This window comes from Chiloscyllium punctatum, chromosome X, assembly GCF_047496795.1.
Source record: "Chiloscyllium punctatum isolate Juve2018m chromosome X, sChiPun1.3, whole genome shotgun sequence".
In the NCBI taxonomy this organism is placed as follows: Eukaryota; Metazoa; Chordata; class Chondrichthyes; order Orectolobiformes; family Hemiscylliidae; genus Chiloscyllium; species Chiloscyllium punctatum.
In genome coordinates this window covers 11,084,888-11,106,966 of record NC_092791.1, presented here as the reverse complement: position 1 = coordinate 11,106,966, position 22,079 = coordinate 11,084,888, and the positions used below count along the sequence as shown (strand labels likewise).

The following is a 22,079-nucleotide window of genomic DNA, read 5'->3' as shown; positions in this document are numbered from 1 at the left end:
CGACTCAATCCGAGACACCCCTGACCCTGACACCTAGGAGGCACCTCGGAGTCACGTGCAGGACTACAGAATCTCCTGTCCGTTCCTCAATGCCAGAGACCTGGCCGCTCTGGCTTTCCCCTGGTAGGTTGTACCCGCAAACTGTATCCAAAACGGTAGACTTACTATTGAGGGGAACGGTCACAAGGGGTCCCTGCACTGTCTGCCTATTCCCTCTCCCTCTCCTGACGGTCACCCTTTTATCCTGTAATTTAGGTGTGACTAACTCCCTTTCACCCTCCTCTATCACCCCCTCTGCCTGCCGAATAATTCAAAGTTCCTCCAGATCTAGCTGCAGTTCCCTAACGCGGTCTGTGAGGAGCTGGGGTCGGGTGCACTTCCCACAGATGTAGTCAGCAGGGACACTAGTGGTGACCCTTACCTCCCACATCCTCCAGGAGGAACATTCAACTGCCCTAACCTCTATTCCCATTGTTCTGAATTACAAAAGAGACAAAAAAAAACAAACTTACCTTACCAACCCTCCACCCATTTATTTGATTTTAAATAAATTCTTCTGTCTGGCTTAGAACGTAGAACCTCGAACAGTACAGCACAGGAAGAGGTCCCTTCGGCCCACCATGTTGTGCCAAGCATGAGGCCAAGTTAAACTAATCCCTTCCGCCTGCCCTTGGCCCATATCCCAGCATTCCTTACGTATTGATGTGCTTATCTAAAAGCCCCCACCGAATCTGCTTCCACCACTAGCCCTGGCAGTGGGTTCCAGACTCCTATCACCTTCTGTGCGACCAACCTGCCCCTCGCATCTCCTTTGAACTCTCCTGCTCTCACCTTAAGTGCATGTCCCCTAGCATCAGACGTTTCAACTCTGGGGGAAAAAAGGTACTGACCGTCAACCCAATCGATGCATCTCGTAGTTTTATGGACTTCTATCTGATCCCTTCACTCCAACCCATCCATGCTGACCAGATATCCTATATTCATCTGGTCCCATTTGCCAGCACTTGGCAACAAATCAGCCAACATGGTTGACTCTTAACTTCCCTCTGGGCAATAAATGGCAGTGATGCCCACACTGTATGAATATCCAAAAAAGGCATGCAGTGTTGGCACAGTATTCGCCTGTGTTTAGCAATCTCACCAGCTGGCAGAGAGCAGGGCAGCCGAAGCAGGTGGTGAAACTTTGGGTATCTTTCCTTCCCCCCCACCCCCACTGCCCGGGCAGTGAAAGCCACTGTCTTTGGCACGAGTGTTTCTCCCTCTGCCAGCTGAGTAACACCCACTGGCCACCTCATTTGCAAATGAAATCACGGTGAGGGCACCAGTAGACAAGTTGGAAAACTGCCCGCTGCGTGTAATAATCCCTCTGCCCCGACAAAACTGCGTTTAGTGACAGAAATCCTGGCAGATGCTGGTCTGTGTCTCAAGTCCGTTGTTGTTCGGGTGACCCTGAGATTCTGGATTAGTGGTGCTGGAAGAGCACAGCAGTTCAGCCAGCATCCAACGAGCAGCGAAATCGACGTTTCGGGCAAAAGCCCTTCATCAGGAATAAAGGCAGTGAGCCTGAAGTGTGGAGAGATAAGCTAGAGGAGGGTGGGGGTGGGGAGAGAGTAGCATAGAGTACAATGGGTGAGTGGGGGAGGGGATGAAGGTGATAGGTCAGGGAGGAGAGGGTGGAGTGAATAGGTGGAAAAGGAGATAGGCAGGTCGGACAAGTCAAGGAGACAGTAACTGAGCTGGAAGTTTGAAACTAGGGTGAGGTGGGGGAAGGGGAAATGAGGAAGCTGTTGAAGTCCACATTGATGCCCTGGGGTTGAAGTGTTCCGAGGCGGAAGATGAGGCGTTCTTCCTCCAGGCGTCGGGTGGTGAGGGAGCGGGCGGTGAAGGAGGCCCAGGACCTAGCTGAGTAAGCGATTCAGTTGTGGGAAACCAGGGGATGGGCAGGAAACATCGGCAAGAAACTGTGGGGACTTCCCAGATCTGAATCAGGGATAACCACATCTTCATGCAAATAACTGGACAGCCTTTGTCTCTTCAGCCGGCTGATGGAATTATCAGGCCGATTTGCACACAGGAAGATCCCATCAGCAACAGTTGCTTTTGGCAACGTTGGCCGAGGGATAAATATCGATCAGTCCCACCCAGGGCTGCTCTTCGGAATAGTACCATGGGATCTCCCCCACCCACCGGAGTCTTGGTTTAACCCATTGAAGGAATAGAATCTTACACAATGACATACCACACGGAGCACCATGTTGGAGTGTGTGATGAATTGGCCTGCACTTGGGATCGAAACCATTTTTGATTATTGTTGTTCAACCAATCCAGAAACACAGAACCATAGAATCCCTACAGTGTGGAAACAGACCGTTCGGCCCGACAAATTCACACTGACCCCCCCCTCCCTCCCTAGACCCATTCCCCTACCCTATCACCATACATTTACCCCTGACTAATGCACCTATGGACACAGTGGGACAATTTAGCGTGGCCAATCCATCCTATCCTGCACATTTTTGGACTGTGGGAGGAAACCGGAGCACCCCCACGCTGACACGGGGAGAATGTGCAAACTCCACACAGTCAGTCGCCCAAGGCTGGAATCGAACCTGGGACTCTGGTGCTGTGAGGCAGCAGTGCTAACCACTGAGCCACCGTGCCACCCAGAAGCTCCTCTTGGCCGAGGTTGGGGGTGGGGAAGGTGGGGTGGGGGGGGGGGGGGGGGGGGGGGGTACAAATAGAGAACGAGAGATCTCCCTTTTTAAGGGGGAGGCAAGGAGAAACTCTCCTTTTACCGGAGGCCTCGGAGCCTGTGGAATTCTTGCTCTCTCCGACAGCAGGTGGGGAGTGGGCTCCTCGAATATAGCCTGGGTTTGGCAGGTTTTTTTGACAAATGAGCAAGGTGTAGACTCAGAGTACAGAAAGAGTCGGTGCCACCTAAAATACACTGCTAACTACACTCGATTCACTTTCCCCGATTAGGCCCCAAAGCCTGCAATGTTATGACTTTTCAGGTTCTCATCCAAGTACTTTTTAAAGTTTGTGTGGTTTCTCCCCCCCCCCCTCAGCTACCCTCCCAGGCAGTGCCTTCCAGACCCCTACCACCCTCTGAGTGAAAGGAGGTTTCCTCAAACCCCCCCCTCTTAAACCTCCTGCCTTCCACCTTAAAATGGTGACCCCCCTTGTTATTGACCCTTCCACTCAGGGGAACCACTGCTTCCTATCCACCCTGTCTGTGTTCCTCATAACCTTGGACACCCTCCAGCAGGTCCTTGCCTACCCAGCCTCTCTTCCTCGCTAAACCGTTCCATCCCAGGCAACATCTCCTCTGCACCCCCATCCAGTGCTATCCCATCCTTCCTATAGTGTGGGGACCAGAACCGCACACAGTCCTCCAACTGGGGCCTGATCAGAGTCCTGTACAACTCCCACCTCACCTCCCTGTCCTTATCATCTAGAGTGTTTCTCATAATCGATGAGTCGGGGAGGCAGTGGAAAGGAGACCCCAAGCAGGTCAGCCATATTGAATGGTGGAGCAGGCTTGAGGGCCTGAAGTGGCCTCCTCCTCTTCCTAAGTCCTTATGTTCTTGGCTTCAGATGGTAAAAGGGTGACACTGCACCACATCAACACAACAGGTTTGATTGAGCCCTGGTCCATACTGTAAATCAGTGACTGAAAGCCAATGACGGAGCCTTCTGACCGCGCCCCCGTTCCCCCCCCCTGCTCCTTCCTCACTGCAGAGGGCTCCCAGACACAACATCCTCAATGGGACCCGGGGTGAGGTCTGTGTGTGTGGCTCAGTTTCACAAGGAGCCTTTGCTAACGTCACCATCAGGGGGCACCTTGAGCTTAGCTTTGGCACAGGAGTCACAGGCCCCCAAAGCCACACAAAGCCAGCCCGCTGCCGAAATTATTGCGGGAGTCCCTTGACCGGCCTCCGCTGTCAGCTTTGTGTTGAATTACTTCCAGTGGAATATCCTCGGTATGCCTCTCTCTCACCCTCCCCCCTGTTTCAGACACTTCCAACACTGTGGCTCCCTGCCCTCTAGCCTCTTCGGGCGGATTTAAGTGACACTGCTGTTGTGAAATGCCTTCAAAGGGCACTATGCAAATGCACGCTTGTTGTTGTTGAATGGTTCCGTTCAAGTCCCTGTACTCCCAGCCAGGGGACTAGCTTGGCACCAAAGGCCAGGGGGGGCAAAGGTCCACGATAAATCGCGAGATGAGGTACAGCGCAGTAATACTCCCTCCTGAATGGAGGCCAGAAACCGAGGCACTTTGTCTTGTGAGGAGAATCGAAGGGTTAGGTGCCAGAACTGACGCTGGGAGAAAAGAGCCTCTGCTTTAAGGCAGAGGCGAAAGGGTCAAGTTAAACAAAGAGCTGCACACGCTGGAAATCTGGGACTCGGAGGCAGTTCATACAGCACAACAGGCCCTTCAGCCCAACCCATCCATGCAGACCAGGTTTCCTGAACTAATCTAGTCCCGTTTCACCATGTGGGCTCTACCTGATTACCTCGAACCTTTCGAAATGCTCTATAATAAGAGTGTCTGAAATCTCCCCTAAGAGTTTGAGTTATAAGGAGACGCTGATGCACAGAGGGGGGCACGTGTATGGAGTGAGCTGCCAGAGGAAGTGGTGGGGGCTGGTACAATTACAGCGTTTAAATCTGGATGGGTATATGAATTTGGAGGGATATGGGCCGAATGCTGGGAAACGGGGCTAGGTAAGGTCGGGATATCTGGTCGGCATGGACGGGATGGGCTGAGGGGTCTGTTTCAGTGCTGTGTGACTCGATGCAACAGCTAACCGGTCTGTCGTTTCCAGCTTTCTGTCTGCCTCCATTTTAGTACAAAGGGCTTACCTTCTCTGCTTTCCAATCTAACGTGACCTTCTCTGAATCGAGAGTGGTTTGGAAAGTTTAAACCAATGCATCTACTACCCCCCACAAGCCGCTTCTTAGATTCTGAGGATGAAATCCATCAAAGTCCCAGACACTTGATGGGGCACAGCCCCGTCACTTTGCTCGGTGTCACTTCCCTGGTGATTGTAGTCTCTTTGATTTCCTCCCTCACTGACATTTCCGACTTCATGTCGAGATCCGACATGTTACAGAGATGTGATTTTATATCATGAAACCAATGTGAAATTCCTGCTCAATTCCTCGGCCAGCTCTTTATTTTTAATACCCCATACTCCCTTTCTATTGGGCCAATGTTCACTTTGTTCACCCAGTCCTTTGAGTGTAGGAGTTGGCGACATCATGTTGTGGTTGTACAGGACATTGGTGAGGTCTCGTCTGGAGAACTGTGTCCAGTTCTGGTCACCCTGTTACAGGAAGGAGATTATTAAACTGGGGAGGGTTCAGAAGAGATTTACCAGGATGTTGCCGGGATTGGAGGGACTGAGTTAAAACTCCCAGCCTATCCAGCCTCTCCTACTAACTCAGTCCCTCCAATCCCGGCAACATCCTGGTAAATCTCGTCTGAACCCTCTCCAGCTTAATAATATCCTTCCTGTAACAGGACGACCAGAACTGGACACAGTTCTCCAGACGAGACCTCACCAATGTCCTGTACAACCTCAACATGACGTCCCACCTCCTACACTCAAAGGACTGGGTGAACAAAGTGAACATTGGCCCAATAGAAAGGGAGTATGGGGTATTAAAAATAAAGAGCTGGCCGAGGAATTGAGCAGGAATTTCACATTGGTTTCATGATATAAAATCACATCTCTGTAACATGTCGGATCTCGACATGAAGTCGGAAATGTCAGTGAGGGAGGAAATCAAAGAGACTACAATCACCAGGGAAGTGACACCGAGCAAAGTGACGGGGCTGTGCCCCATCAAGTGTCTGGGACTTGATGGATTTCATCCTCAGAATCTAAGAAACGGCTTGTGGGGGGGAGTAGATGCGTTGGTTTAAACTTCACTGGAAAGTACACTGAAGGGTGACGTAGACAAGAGTTTCAGTCAAGGAAGCAAAAAGATGGAGGGAGGGAGTGGGAAACTGCGCTCAATCTGTCTTGAATGGTAAAGCAACTGAAAGGTTCCCATTTTGGACACGGCGTTTTTCGAAGTCCTGAGGGTTCTTGTGTTTAACGCTGCCAGACTGGGGGTTCGCCGAGTGTTACGGAGAGGGTGGGGAAGGGATTCAAACTGACTCTCATTCCTCCTCGCGTTTCCCCACAGGGATCACAGAAGAGTACATGCCTCCGTTCTATGACGTGGTGCCCACCGACCCCAGTTTCGAGGACATGAGGAAAGTTGTCTGCACCGACCAGTACAGACCCAGTGTTCCCAACAGGTGGCTCTCCGATCCGGTAGGCAGCCCGCGTCTTTCCGTGCGGTATTCCCTCTTCCAGGGGAAGGGGCCACGCGTGTTGTGAGCAGGCCTGGTTTGCAGGCCGAAGCCCGGGCAACGATCTTGCGCCACCCCCCCCCCCCTCCCCCCCTCCCCAGGCAGGACACAGCCCCTTCACTGGGACAGTTAGCAGATCACACAAGGAAGCATCAGTTTAAGTGGCACCTTAAATGCGGAAAGGGAGGGAAATCGAGAGCAGATTCCCCAGAAAACTAAAGGTACAGCGATGGGCCATGTAATGGGGGGAGAATTCTTGGAGCACCAAGATCCTGGAGGCTCGGGGAGGGTGCTGGAGGAGATTACACAGATAGAGAGGGCTACGGCCACAGAGGGATTTGAACAAGACCAACCCAGTCTGTCTGACTTCCAGAACCTGATTGATAGAAAGCACACATCAGGTTCCTCTACTGAACAAGAGCCACAATTTATTACAGGGGAATAGACTTTAGCAACAGGGAAATAATTATAAACTATTGCTGTATAACATTACTAGTTAAAACTCTAATCCCTTTATCAACTCCCCACAGCATGTACACACACACACTCTCTCACACACACACACACTCTCTCTCTTTCTCTCTCACACACACACACACACACACACTCTCTCTCTTTCTCTCTCTCACACACCCACACACACACTCTCACACACATACACACACACACACACACATCCACACTCTCACACAGTCACATACACTCACACATACTCTCACGCACACACACACATCCACACTCATATACACACACGTGCACACATACACATACTCTCACGCACACTCTCACGCACTCAGTCACATACACTCACACATACTCTCACGCACACACACATACACACACATGCACACTCACTCTCACGCACACTCATATATACATACACACACACACACACATACTCTCACACACACATACGCACACACACATACTCTCATGCACACTCACACACACATACACTCACTCATACACACACGCACATACTCTCACTCACACATACACACACTCTTATGCACACTCTTACACACACACACCCATATATACACACATACACACACACACACACACACCCACCCATATACACACACACACACACCCATATATACACATACACACACACACACACACACCTTGCTGAAGCGAGTCAGCAGATTCTGGCAGACTATCTGAAGAGCAGTCCCTGGACCTGAAACATTAACTCTGCTTCTCTCTCCACAGATGCTGTCAGACCTGCTGAGTTTCTTCAGCATTTGCCCTAATTGTTTCCGATTTCCACAGATTTACTTCAGAATAAAGTGGTTCAGGATAGGGGGACAGTCAGCTCAGGGTCAAATGCGATGCCGAGATTGGGGGAGACTGGCTCACAATCTGAGTGTCGCCAAACATATCCTGAGGCTATTTTCCTCCAAATCTCTGTTGCTAATGAAAACAAAGAAAGGTGTGCTTTTTGATAGAGGTTCCCAATGTCTCAAAGCACCTTACACCCCAGGAACCCCTTTCCCAGTGTAGCGTCCTGTTCTCTTGTTAATTGTCCTCATAAGACTCCCGAAAACTCTGACACTGATCAGATGATCTACTTTAGTGAAGTTGGTCGTTATTTGGGAACACCCTTCTGCACTTGGAATAGTGCCAGGGGATCAGACCACTTGCCAGCACCCGGCCTATATCCCTCCAAACCCTTCCTATTCATATACCCATCCAAATGCCTCTTAAATGTTGTAATTGTACCAGCCTCCACCACTTCTTCTGGCAGCCCATTCCACACACGCACCACCCTCTGAGTGAAAAAGTTGCCCCTTAGGACTCTTTTATAAAAATCTTTTCCCCTCTCACCCTAAACCTATGTCCCTCTAGTTCTGGACTCCCCTACCCCAGAGAAAAGACCTTGTCTATTTACCCTATCCATGCCCCTCATGATTTTATAAACCTCTGTAAGGTCACCCCTCAGCCTCCGACGCTCCAGGGAAAACAGCCCCAGCCTGTTCAGCCTCTCCCTGTAGCTCAAATCCTCCAACCCTGGCAACATCCTTGTAAATCTTTTCTGAACCCTTTCCAGTTTCACATCTTTCCGATAGGAAGGAGACCAGAATTGCACACAATATTCCAACAGTGACCTAACCAATGTCCTGTACAGCCGCAACATGACCTCCCAACTCCTGTACTCAATACTCTGACCAATAAAGGAAAGCATACCAAACACCACCTTCACTATCCTATCTACCTGCAACTCCACTTTCAAGGAGCTATGAACCTGCACTCCAAGATCTCTTTGTTCAGCAACACTCCCCAGGACCTTACCATTAACCATTCATTCTTTATTGTTGAGGAATTCCCTGGGAAATGATATCCCTCCTTCTTAGACTGCACTCAATGAGCCATTCCTTGCAGGCACACCATGTCAGGGAAGAGCAGCTATTTGACTACAGCGGGCGCTGCCACATCTCCCGCCTTCGGGTGTGCGCGGAGCCAGGCGGCAGGAGTCACTGGCGAGGAGTGGGCCCCTGGGAGGACCGGGGGTGGGGAGAGGGAGCTGTTGAGTGGAGGGGGCTGCCCGTAGCTGTCCCAGGTTTGGCTCCGCATTGTTTGGGAATTGGTCATGAGGCTGCAGCGGTCAGAGTGCCCTCTCTGATCATGGCGTACTCCCAGGCTGCCTGCTCGCAATTGGAACACCGTGAAGAAATTCCAGCCTGGCCTCTCGATGACTCCCTCCCAACTGCATTCAGTAAGTGAGCCACTAGGTGGAGCCAGACTCCACTTGAAGTTGGGAGGTGGGACACAAGAACAACTTCGCTGTCCCTCAATGGACCACCCTGAGGGAGCTCTACCAACCTCGGCAAACCTGGAATCAACGAGTATCAGGGGGCAAACTCTCTGCTGGGTGGAGTCATACCTGGCACAAAGATTGTTGGAGGTCACTCATCTCATCTCAGCAGGAGTCCCTCAGGGTAGTGTCCTGGGCCCAACCATCTTCAGCTGCTTCATCAATGACCTTCCCTCCATCATAAGGTCAGAAGTGGGGATGTTCGCCGATGACTTGTACAATGTCCAACGCCGTTAGCGACTCCTCAGATACTGAAGCAGTCTGTGTTCAAATGCAACACGATCTGGACAATATCCAGGCTTGGGCTGATAGATGACAAGTAACATTCATATCACAAAAGACAATGATCATCTCTCAAGAGACAATTTAATCACCGCCCCTTGACATTCAATACTGTTACTGTCACTGAATCCCCCACTAGCAACATCCTGGGGGTTACCATTGACCAGAAACTTAAATGGATTCACCACATAAACACAGTGGCTACAAGAGCAGGTCAGAGGCTAGGAATCCTGCGGTGAGTAACTCCCCTCCTGTCTCCCCAAAGCCTGTCCCACCATCTCCAAGGCACCAGTCAGGAGGGTGATGGAATACTCCCCACTTGCCCCTGGATGGGGGCAGCTCCAACAACACTCAGGAAGCTCAACACCATCCAGGACAAAGCAGCCGCTTGATTGGCCCCACATCCACAAACATCCACTCCCTCCTCCCACCGACGCTCAGTAACAGCAGTGTGTACCATCTACAAGATGCCCTGCAGAAACTCACCAAAGATCCTCAGGCAGCACCTTCCAAACCCACGACCACTTCCATCTAGAAGGACAAGGGCAACAGATACATGGGAACACCACCCTCTGAAAGTTCCCCTCCAAGCCCCACACCATCCTGACTTGGGAATATATCCCCGTTCCTTTACTATCACTGGGTCAAAATCCTGGAATTCCCTCCCTCAGGGCATTGTGGGTCAACCCACAGCACATGGACTGTAGCGGTTCAAGATGGCAGCTCACCCCCACCTTCTCAAGGGGGGCAACTAGGGACGGGGTGATAAATGTTGGGCCCAGCCTGTAACACCCACATCCCATAAGTGAATTAAAAAGTCCCCAGCATCCCCATGTACTGTACTCTTGACTGTCACAGGAAGTCATTATCTGCGTTAGTGGATAATCCTACCCAGCAAATATACAATGTCTGCCAACCTCAGTCACGGTTGTCAAGATGTTTCGTTATTGAAACACTTGCACAGGGTGAAGCTCCTTGGCCCATCCGATCTGTGGTGGCCGTGAGGAAGGCCATCCAGCCAGATTCCACCTTTTAACCTGGCGGACTGAGAGTGATCGCGCTTCAAATGCAGAGCCCAAGTGCTTTCCACGACAGCTTCTCATCAACTTGTGTAGAGGATTACCACTACCACTGCACCGCAAGAGCCCATCCTCTCCAAGCCCCTCACAATTACATACACCTTGATTAAGTCGTCTCTCACCCTTCCCGGGTTTGAAGAAAACGAGCCCAGCCTTGCCTGACAGTCTCCATTCCTGATGCACCCTTGTCCATCACCTCAGTCTTCTCTCTCTCTAGTGGGGCCACGTCCTTCCTACACGGTGGTCAACCAGAGTTGTACTCTAGCTGCAGGCTACCATGTGTTTTATACGGCTCTGGATGAACCTCCTTGAACCTTGTACTCAGCTCAAAAAAACCCAGCAAGTGTCCCTTTTTCATTCTCCGCATCCCCAAGCGAATATCGTCACATTCTCATCAACCTCTCATTCCCGCGCAGTCTGACCATCCCAGGAATCAGTCTGGCGAACCTCCATGGCAATCGCATCCTGCCTTAGATCAGGAGTTCGCCGTTGTCTTGTGCATTCCCTCACCTTGTTTGAATTAGCCCTCGTCAACTAAGACTTGCGAGTCAGGTAATCTAGTCATTCATTTCCGTTTTCTGTTCGTGCCCGAATTGGCCTGCCAGGCAGCAGTGACTCCATTTCAACAGCGCACCCCTGGCTGTGAAGCACTTTGGAGAGTCCTAAAGTTGCAAACGGCGCCATCTAAATGCAAGGCTCTCCTTCACTGCGAATGGGCGATGCCAACTGCCATGCAGCCTGTGGCCACCAGGTGGTGGTATCCTACTGGATTCTCTCTCCCAATCGTGTCAGATTGTCCTGTGGAGAGTGAAGCATTGACTGGCTGCAGACAAAGCCAGGGGCCATGTATTCGTTTCTGGCTCCCTTTTTTCTCTGTCATTTGGCTCACGGTTTTGTTTGCTGGTTTTTTTTTTAGATTCTCTTCTCCCTGGCCAAGCTGATGAAGGAGTCGTGGTACCAGAACCCAACAGCTCGGCTGACTGCTCTCCGCATTAAGAAGACCCTGAGCTCCCTGGCCAATTCAGACAACTTGTTGCACAAACTCAAAACAGACAGCTAGCTCTTCTTAAGTCGGTCCCCCCCCCCCAAAAAAAAAACAACAACAGGCAGAGGTTTGAGAGATCTTCTCAGATGGCAGCTGCCAGTTCATCCACTGCAACCCTGTCCAATTCCCCCCCGCCCCTCTTCCTGACCTGCCATACAATTCCTGCCTGTTCTGCAGCGCTGGGTTTAATTCTGTCTGGAGTCTGCCTCACAGTGAGATCTGTGCACTGGCTGGTGTGTCAGCATCAAGGCGTTTTGGGAATTGGCTGTGCCCCTCTAGGGGGAATGGTGTTGTCCTGGTGTCGTCCATTCCAACACATTGAGAGAGTGTGTGTGTGTGTTTGAGTCTGTATGTGTGTCGACTCTGTGTGTTTCAGTGCTTGCATGGGTGTGTGAGAGAGAATCGATGTGTTTCTATGTAATTGTGTCTCTCTGTGTATGTATGAGTCTGTGCGTGTGTCCCCATATGTGTGTGTATCAGTGCCAATGTGTGCCCATGGCTGTATAATAATGCCTGTGGTAACTCAGTACCTGTGTGCCTTGTGTGTCCTTATCTATGACAGTGCCTGTGGTGAGTCAGTACATTGTACATCAATGCTTGAGTGTGTCCATGTGTGTGTGTGTGTGTGTGACAGTTCCTCAGTGTGTGTTTGTCAGTGCCTGTGTGTGTGTCTTTGTGACTATGTCTGTCTGTGTCCACCTGTGTGTGCATCAGTGTCTGTGTGTGTATGTGCATATGTCTGTCTGTGTACCTCTATGTGTCTGTTTGCAGTATCTGTGTTGCTGTACCTCTGTCTGTGAGTAAGTCTCTCTGTATATGCCTGTGTGTGTCAGAATTGACCAGTGTATTTTTGTATGCACAATGTCTGTGTCCACATCCATGTGTAAGTCTACATGTCTGTGTATGATGTGTTTGTGTGCATGTCTGTTCATGTGTGCACACATGTATGTGTGCTCATATGCCTGTGTATGTGTATCTGTGTTACTCTATGCATGTGTGTGTACCTGTGGCTGTGTGACTCTGTATGTGTCTGTGAAAGTGTGTAGGCGTCTGAATGCTTTTGTATGTGAGTGTGTCTCTGTGTGAGTGTATGGCTCTGTGAGTGTCTATGTCAGTATGAATCGGTGTGTGCCTGTACCTCTGTGTGTATGTATATGACTGTGCATCGATGTGAGTGTGTCTGTGTATCTCTATGTTTATTTGTGCGTGCGTGTATGTATGTGTGAGTCTGTGTCTGTGTGCACATGTCTTTGTGGGTGTGTGTATATCTGTGTGTGTCAGTGTGTCTATCTGTGTGTGTGCGTATGCACGCACATCTTTGTGTGTGTGTATGTGTGTGTGTATCTGTGTCAGTGAGTGTGTGTTTGTGTATCTGTGTCAGTGTGTATGTGTGAGTGCACGTGTATCTGTGGGTGTGTGTGGATGTGCGAGTGCATGTGCGTGTGTGTAACTGTGTCTATGTGTGTGTGCACGCACGTGCATTTGTGCCTGTGTGTGTGCGTGTGTGTATCTGTGCCTGTGAGTGTGTGTGTATGCATGTATCTGTGTCTGTGAGTACGTGTGTCTGTGTATCTGTGTCTGTGAGTACGTGTGAGTGCGTGTGCATGTAGCTGTGTCTGTGTGTATGTGAGTGTGTGTGTATCTGTGTCTGTGTGTGTGTATCTGTGTGTCCGTGTGAGTGTGCGTGTATCTATGTCTGTGTGTTTGTGTATCTGTGGGAGTATGTGTGTGTACGTGTGAGTGTGTGTGTATCTGAGTGTGCGTGTATGTGTGAGTGTGCATGTATCTATGTCTGTGTGTGTATCTGTGTGCGTGTGTGTGTATGTACGTGTGAGTGTGTGTGTATCTGAGTGTGCGTGTATGTGTGAGTGTGCATGTATCTATGTCTGTGTGTGTATCTGTGTGCGTGTGTGTGTGTACGTGTCAGTGTGTGTGTATCTGAGTGTGCGTGTATGTGTGAGTTTGCATGTATCTATGTCTGTGTGTGTATCCGTGTGCGTGTGTGTGTGTACGTGTCAGTGTGTGTGTATCTGAGTGTGCGTGTATGTGTGAGTGTGCATGTATCTATGTCTGTGTGTGTATCTGTGTGAGTGTGTGTGAGTGTGTGTGCGCGTGTGTGTGTATCTGAATGAGTGTGTGTGTGAGTATCTGTGTGAGTGTGTGTGTGCATGTATCTGTGTGTGTGTGAGTGTGTGCATGTATCTGTGTGTGTGTGTGTGGGTATCTGTGTATGTGTGAGAGTGTGTGTGTGTATCTGTGTGTGTGTGTATCTGTGTGAGTGTGAGTGTGTGTATCTGTGTGTGTGAGTGTGTATCTGTGTCTGTGTGAGTGTGAGTGTGTGTATCTGTGTGTGTGTATCTATGTCTGTGTGTTTGTGTATCTGTGTGAGTGTGTGTGCGTGTATCTATGTGTGTGTGAGTGTGTGTATCTGTGTGAGTGTGTGTGTGTACGTATGAGTGTGCGTGTATCTATATCTGTGTGTGTGTGTATCTGTGTGAGTGTGTGTGTATCTGAGTGTGCGTGTATGTGTGAGTGTGCATGTATCTATATCTGTGTGTGTATCTGTGTGCGTGTGTGTGTGTACGTGTGAGTGTGTGTGTATCTGAGTGTGCGTGTATGTGTGAGTGTGCATGTATCTATGTCTGTGTGTGTATCTGTGTGCGTGTGTGTGTGTATCTGAGTGTGCGTGTATGTGTGAGTGTGCATGTATCTATGTCTGTGTGTGTATCTGTGTGCGTGTGTGTGTGTGTACGTGTCAGTGTGTGTGTATCTGAGTGTGCGTGTATGTGTGAGTGTGCATGTATCTATGTCTGTGTGTGTATCTGTGTGAGTGTGTGTGAGTGTGTGTGCGCGTGTGTGTGTATCTGAATGAGTGTGTGTGTGAGTATCTGTGTGAGTGTGTGTGTGCATGTATCTGTGTGTGTGTGAGTGTATCTCTGTGCGTGTGTGTGTGTATCTGTGTATGTGTGAGAGTGTGTGTGTGTATCTGTGTGTGTGTGTATCTGTGTGAGTGTGAGTGTGTGTATCTGTGTGTGTGAGTGTGTATCTGTGTCTGTGTGAGTGTGAGTGTGTGTATCTGTGTGTGTGTATCTATGTCTGTGTGTTTGTGTATCTGTGTGAGTGTGTGTGCGTGTGAGTGTGCGTGTATCTATGTGTGTGTGAGTGTGTGTATCTGTGTGAGTGTGTGTGTGTACGTATGAGTGTGCGTGTATCTATATCTGTGTGTGTGTGTATCTGTGTGAGTGTACGTGTGAGTGTGCGTGTATCTATATCTGTGTGTGTGTGTATCTGTGTGAGTGTGTACGTGTGAGTGTGCGTGTATCAGTGTCTGTGTGTGTGTATCTGAGTGAGTGTGTGTGTGTGTGTATCTATGTCTGTGTGTGTGTGTATCTGTGTGAGTGTGTGTGAGTGTGCGTATATCTATGTCTGTCTGTGTGTGTCCGTGTGAGTGTGCGTATATCTATGTCTATGTCTGTGTGTGTGTGTGTGTATGTGTGAGTGTGTGTGAGTGTGCGTATATCTATGTCTGTGTGTGTGTATGTATGTGTGTGAGTGTGTGTGTGTATCTATGTCTGTGTGTGTGTATCTGTGAGTGTGTGTGAGTGTGTCCGTGTGAGTGTGTGTATATCTATGTCTGTGTGTGTGTGTATCTGTGAGTGTGTGTGTGTGTGTCCGTGTGAGTGTGCGTATATCTATGTCTGTGTGTTTGTGTATCTGTGTGAGTGTGTGTGTGTATCTGTGTGTGTGTGTATCTGTGTGTGTGTGTGTGTGTGTCCGTGTGAGTGTGCGTATATCTATGTCTGTGTGTTTGTGTATCTGTGTGTGTGTGTGTGTGTATCTGTGTGTGTGTGTGTCCGTGTGAGTGTGCGTATATCTATGTCTGTGTGTGTGTATCTGTGAGTGTGTGTGTGTGTGCGTATATCTATGTCTGTGTGTGTGTGTATCTGTGTGAGTGTGTCCGTGTGAGTGTGCGTATATCTATGTCTGTGTGTGTGTGTATCTGTGAGTGTGTGTGTGTGTGTATGTGTGCGTATATCTATGTCTGTGTGTGTGTGTATCTGTGAGTGTGTGTGAGTGTGTCCGTGTGAGTGTGCGTATATCTATGTCTGTGTGTGTGTGTATCTGTGTGTGTGTGTCCGTGTGAGTGTGCGTATATCTATGTCTGTGTGTGTGTGTGTATCTGTGAGTGTGTGTGTGTGTGTGCGTATATCTATGTCTGTGTGTGTGTGTGTGTCCGTGTGAGTGTGCGTATATCTATGTCTGTGTGTGTGTGTATCTGTGAGTGTGTGTGCGTATATCTATGTCTGTGTGTGTGTGCGTATATCTATATCTGTGTGTGTGTATCTGTGAGTGTGTGTGTGTGTGTGTGAGTGTGCGTATATCTATGTCTGTGTGTGTGTATCCGTGTGAGTGTGTGTATATCTATGTCTGTGTGTGTGTATCTGTGAGTGTGTGTGTGTGTACGTGTGAGTGTGCGTGTATCTATGTCTGTGTGTGTGTATCTGTGAGTGTGTGTGAGTGTGTCCGTGTGAGTGTGCGTATATCTATGTCTGTGTGTGTGTATCTGTGAGTGTGTGAGTGTGCGTATATCTATGTGTGTGTGTATCTGTGAGTGTGTGTGAGTGTGTACGTGTGAGTGTGCGTGTATCTATGTCTGTGTGTTTGTGTATCTGTGTGAGTGTGTGTGTACGTGTGAGTGTGCGTGTATCTATGTCTGTGTGTGTGTGTATCTGTGTGAGTGTATCTATGTGTGTGTGAGTGTATCTGTGTGAGTGTATCTATGTGTGTGTGTGTGTATCTGTGTGAGTGTATCTATGTGTGTGTGTGTTTATCTATGTCTGTGTGGGTGTGTATCTGTGTGAGTGTATCTATGTCTGTGTGTTTGTGTATCTGTGTGAGTGTGTGTGTGTACGTGTGAGTGTGCGTGTATCTATGTCTGTGTGTGTGTGTATCTGTGTGAGTGTATCTATGTCTGTGTGGGTGTGTGTTTGTGTATCTGTGTGAGTGTGTGTGTGTACGTGTGAGTGTGCGTGTATCTATGTCTGTGTGTGTGTATCTGTGTGAGTGTATCTATGTCTGTGTGGGTGTGTGTTTGTGTATCTGTGTGAGTGTGTGTGTGTACGTGTGAGTGTGCGTGTATCTATGTCTGTGTGTTTGTGTATCTGTGTGAGTGTATCTATGTCTGTGTGGGTGCATGTCAGAATTGCCTTCAGCAGTGATGCCCTTCCCAGTCTTTGGGTCTGGACCAATCCCAGCTTCAGCAGCCCAGGTGGAGGGAGCAGGAAATAAAAGGTTATTGTGGGATTTGGCGAGGAAAATGGATTCATTCTCAACACCTTGTGCATTCTCAGTGCTCTGTGATGCTGCCAGTGAGAGATTAAGTAAAATAAAAACACATCTATTTTGTTTGCATTAATGTTATTCCAATTAATCCCATAATCATCATATTTGAAGTATACTTTATTAAAAATTGCACTTTCACAGGAACAATAAAGCAAATGAAATCCAAAACAAGAAATATGTGGCAGTAGCTTTGTTTTTGCTTCTGTTTTGTTATTTAAATGTAATTTAATGTAAACTCTCTTTCTTGATCCCACCTGCACCCTCACATATACATCCACTCTGTCATTCTGATGTCAGAGTGTGGCATAACCCAGTCCAGTAATTCTTAAAGTGCACTGAAGAAGTCTAGACTTGCTGAGTGCTGTACTCCAGTAAGTGCATTGAAAGACAAAACGCTGTAATGCCTTACCTACCTTAATTTTTCCCTTGGACAAACTTTGGGTTTTTTTTAAAAGAAACTTCATCAGAGCTCTGTCTTGGCTTTGCAATGTCCCATGTTCTCAGTCATAGAATCCCGACAGTATGGAAACAATTCCATACCAACCCTCTGAAAAGTATCCCATCCAAACCCATTCCCCTACCCCCTACTTCTCTACATGTCCCCCTGCCTAATGCACCTAACCTACACATCCCTGAACACTACGGGAAATTCAGCACGGCCAATTCACCTAACCTGCACGTCTTTGGATTGTGGGAGGAAACCGGAGAACACCCACCGGGAGAATTTGCAAACTCCACACAGTCGCCCAAGGCTGGAGTCGAACCTGGGATCCTGGTGCTGTGAGGCAGCAGTGCTGCCCACTGAAGTACCATGCCACCCATACAGGTGTACAGGAGGGAAATGGGCCCTTTGGTCCAAACCTCATGGTGAATTTCTGCAGTGCATCTTGTAGATGGGACACACTGCTGTTACTGAGCGTCAGTGGGGGGAGGGAGTGGATGTTTGTGGATGTGGGGCCAATCAAGCGGCTGCTTTGTCCTGGATGGTGTCGAGCTTCTTGAGTGTTGTTGGAGCTGCCCCCATCCAGGCAAGTGGGGAGTATTCCATCACTCTCCTGACTTGTGTCTTGGAGATGGTGGGACAGGCTTTGGGGAGTTAGGAGGGGAGTTACTCACCGCAGGATTCCCAGCCTCTGACCTGCTCTTGTAGCCACTGTTTTTATGTGACGAGTCCAGTTGAGAGTCTGGTCAATGGTAACCCCCAGGGTGTTGTTAGAGATTCAGTGACGGGGACACCATTGAATATCAACGGACAATAATTTGATTGTCTCTTGTTGGAGATGGTCATTGCCTGGCACTTGTATGTCACAGATATGATGAGCTTTTTAATGAGCTCAAGTCTAAACTCTGTCCAGGTCTTACTGCATTTGGGACTGCTTCAGTATCTGAGGAGTCATGAATGGTTCTGAACACTGTGCAATCATCAGTGAACATCCCCCACTTCTGACCTTATGATGGAGGGAAAGTCACTGAAGAAGCAGCTGAAGATGGTTGGGCCCAGGACACTACCCTGAGGAACTCCTGCAGAGATGTCCTGGAGCTGAGATGACTGACCCTCCAACAACCACAACCATCTTCCTTTGTGCCAGGTATGACTCCAACCAGCGGGGAGTTTGTCCCCCGATGCCCATTGATTCCAGGTTTACCAGGGCTCCTTGATGCCACACTTGGCCGAATGCAGCCTTGATGTCAAGGGCTATCCCTCTCCCCTCCCCTCTGGAGTTCAGCTCTTTTGTCCATGTTTGACCCAAGGCTGTAATGAGGTCAGGAGCTGAGTGACCCTGGTGGGACCCAAACTGGGCCTCACTGAGCAGGTTATTGCTGAGCAGGTGCTGCTTGATAGCACTGTTGGTGACACCTTCCATCACTTTCCTGATGATCGAGAGGAGACCGATGGGGCAGTAATTCACCAGGTTGGATTTGACCTGCCTTTTGGGTACAGGATATACCTGGGCAATCTTCCACATTGTCGGGTAGATGCCAGTGTTGTAACTGTACTGGAACAGCTTGGCTGGGGGAGCGACAAGTTCTGGAGCACAAGTCTTCAGTCCTATTGCTGGAATGTTGTCAGGGCCCATAGCCTTTGCAGTATCCAGTGTCTCCAACCATTTCCTGATATCACATGGAGTGAATGGGATTGGCTGAAGACTGGGATCTGTAACGGTGGGGACCACTGGAGGAGGCTGAGATGGGTCATCCACTCAGCGTTTGTATTCTCACATGTTATACGAGTGTCATTGGTAAGACTAGAAGTTGTTGCTCATCCCTAATTGCCCCTTGAATGGAATGGCTTGCTCGGCCACTTCAGAGGACAGTTCAGCGTTATTGCTGTGGGTCTGGTGTTACATGTAGGCCACACCAAGTAAGGACAGCAGATTTCCTTCCCTAAAGGGCGTGAGTGAACCAGGTGGGTTTTTATAACAATTCATAATAGCCGGTTATGGTCACCATTAAACTAGCTTTTAATTCCAGCTTTTCAGTGCATTTTGTTTTGACTATGTGCCATGGTGGGATTTGGATGCATTAGCCCCAGCCTCTGGATTACTTTCCCACTGATATTACCACGTTCCCAATGACTCTGTTGCTTACACATTGTTGGAGTGCTTCAGCCTTGTCTTTTGCAGTAATTGCAACACTGAGGAAGGAGCTTCCTCCCACCTTGTCACTGAAAATCGAGTCCACCTGCTAAATCCTTGCTGGGTATCGGATTTTGGAGCAGAGGATGAGGTTAAAGTGCCAGGGACACAAAGAAAACTTCAAACATAGAATCACTGCAGTGTGGAAGCAGGCCATTCGGCCCATCGAGTCGACACTGACCCTTCAAAGAGCATTCCACCCAGACCTACCTCATCCCTGTAACCCTGTATTTTCCTCCTAGACTAATCCACCCTAACCAGCACCATCCCTGGGCACTATGGGAGAATTTAGCACGGCCAATCCACCCTAACCTGCACATCCCTGGACACTATGGGACAATTTAGCATGGCCAATCCACCCTAACCTGCACATCCCTGGACACCATGGGACAATTTAGCACAGCCAATACACCCTAACCTGCACATCCCTGGGCACCATGGGACAATTTAGCATGGCCAATCCACCCTAACCTGCACATCCCTGGGCACTATGGGACAATTTAGCATGGCCAACCCACCCTAACCTACACATCCCTGGGCACTATGGGACAATTTAGCAAGGCCAATCCACCCTAACCTGCACATCCCTGGGCACTATGGGACAATTTAGCAAGGCCAATCCACCCTAACCTGCACATCCCTGGGCACCATGGGACAATTTAGCACGGCCAACCCACCCTAACCTGCACATCCCTGGACACTATGGGACAATTTAGCACGGCCAATCCACCCTGACCTGCACATCTTTTGGACTGTGGGAGGAAACCGGAGCACCCGGAGCAAACCCGCACAGACACGGGGAGAATGTGCAAACTCCACACAGACAGTTGCCCAAGGCTGGAATCGAACCCTTGTGCCTGGTGCTGTGAGGCAGCAGTGCTAACCACTGAGCCACCTTAAATCGACGGGAGGTTACACCCCGAAGGTGATGGAGAGAATGTTCAGACAGTTGAGTGTGTTTAACGGGCTCAGTCAGGGAATTGGTAAGGTCACTGTTGTGCCTTTCGAAAACTTCCTGGATTCAGGAATTGTCTGGGCCTGGGTAAGGCCTGGGCCCCTGAGAGTGTGGTGGAGGCAGGTTCCATTGGAAAAGTTGTCTCATTGCGCAGGATGCATGGGTGCAGGGGTGGGAGCTGTGAAGGGCACGAGGGGCTGAATGGTCGTGTTTGGTTCTGTAACAATTGTGAGGTACGTTAAAACGTGGCAGGCCTCAAGTCATAGCTGTACCAGGTTTGGCTCATTCAGTCCTGAGCTGAAACGCATATTTTATGAGGAAGCTGTCGAGATGGTCACAGGGGCAGCCACACAGACCTCATAGAATATGAGTTCCCTGATTGGGGCTGTTAATCTGGGCCGATCAAGGAGCCCTGGCTGACAGATACAAACAGGAGGGTCAGAGTTTCTGTTCATTCTGAGAGCTGGCTCTGAGGGAGCGGTAACATGCGCGTGGAAATAAAGGGTAACTTGGTGATCGGATCTGTGGACTTACTTCAGCTTGACATTGAATGGGTTCGACTGCCATCCTTTGGACCATGCAAGACCAAGGCCAAGTGGGCGGCACGGTGGCACAGTGGTTAGCACTGCTGCCTCACAGCGCCACGAGACCCGGGTTCAATTCCCGCCTCAGGCGACTGACTGTGTGGAGTTTGCACGTTCTCCCCGTGTCTGCGTGGGTTTCCTCCGGGTGCTCCGGTTTCCTCCCACAGTCCAAAGATGTGCAGGTTTGGGTGAATTGGCCATGGTAAATTGCCCATAGTGTTAGGTAAGGGGTAGATGTAGGGGTATGGGTGGGTTGCGCTTCAGCGGGGCGGTGTGGACTTGTTGGGCCGAAGGGCCTGTTTCCACACTGTAAGTAATCTCATCTAAAACCATGAGGTGAACACTGAAACACAGAGGGTCTGAGAGGACTTGCTAGGGTGGATAGCCCGAGATTGTTTCCTTTTGTGGGAGAGATAGCAGCTTTTTTAAGGCCGAGATCCATCCTGTCTTCTCTCAGAGGACGGGGGGAAAAAGTGGAATCCCAGCTCCCCTGGGGCTAGATTTTTAAATTCATCCTGGAGATGTCGCTAGGGTCCATTACGAAGCAACAAGTGGGTAACTGATTTTAACTGACTGGGGAACCTCAGCACGGAGATCGCGAGGGTGGATCAGGTCAAACGTAACGGAATTGAATTTTCTGAGGGGTGTTGGGGGTTGCAGGGGGTGGAGACGGGGGAGGTAGTCAGTGTAACGATAAACAAGGGGATGCCTTAGAGTCATCCAGCACGGATACAGACCCTTCAGCCCAACTCGGCCATGCTGATCATGTTTCCGAAACCGAATTAGTCCATTTGCCGGCACCCGGCCCATATCCCCCCCAAACCCTTCCTATTCACAAACCCATCCAGGTGCCTTTTAAATGCTGTAATTGTACCAGCCTCCACCACTTCCTCTGGCAGCTCATTCCATACACGTACCACCCTCTGGGTGAAAACGTTGCCCCTCAGGTCCTTTTTAAATCTTTTCCCCT

General features: G+C 49.5%; 1 protein-coding gene across 1 annotated transcript in view; it reads left to right on the top strand.

Annotated features, from left to right (window-relative positions):
* Positions 1-17,109, top strand: part of LOC140471100 (activin receptor type-1-like) — a 201,895-nt gene extending 184,786 nt beyond the window's left edge. The window contains exons 10-11 of the mRNA XM_072566980.1: positions 6,199-6,329; positions 11,463-17,109. Coding sequence (XP_072423081.1) covers positions 6,199-6,329; positions 11,463-11,606 — 275 coding nt within the window. The 3' untranslated portion in view covers positions 11,607-17,109. The remainder of the gene's footprint in view (positions 1-6,198; positions 6,330-11,462) is intronic.
* Positions 17,110-22,079: the final 4,970 nt, after the last annotated feature.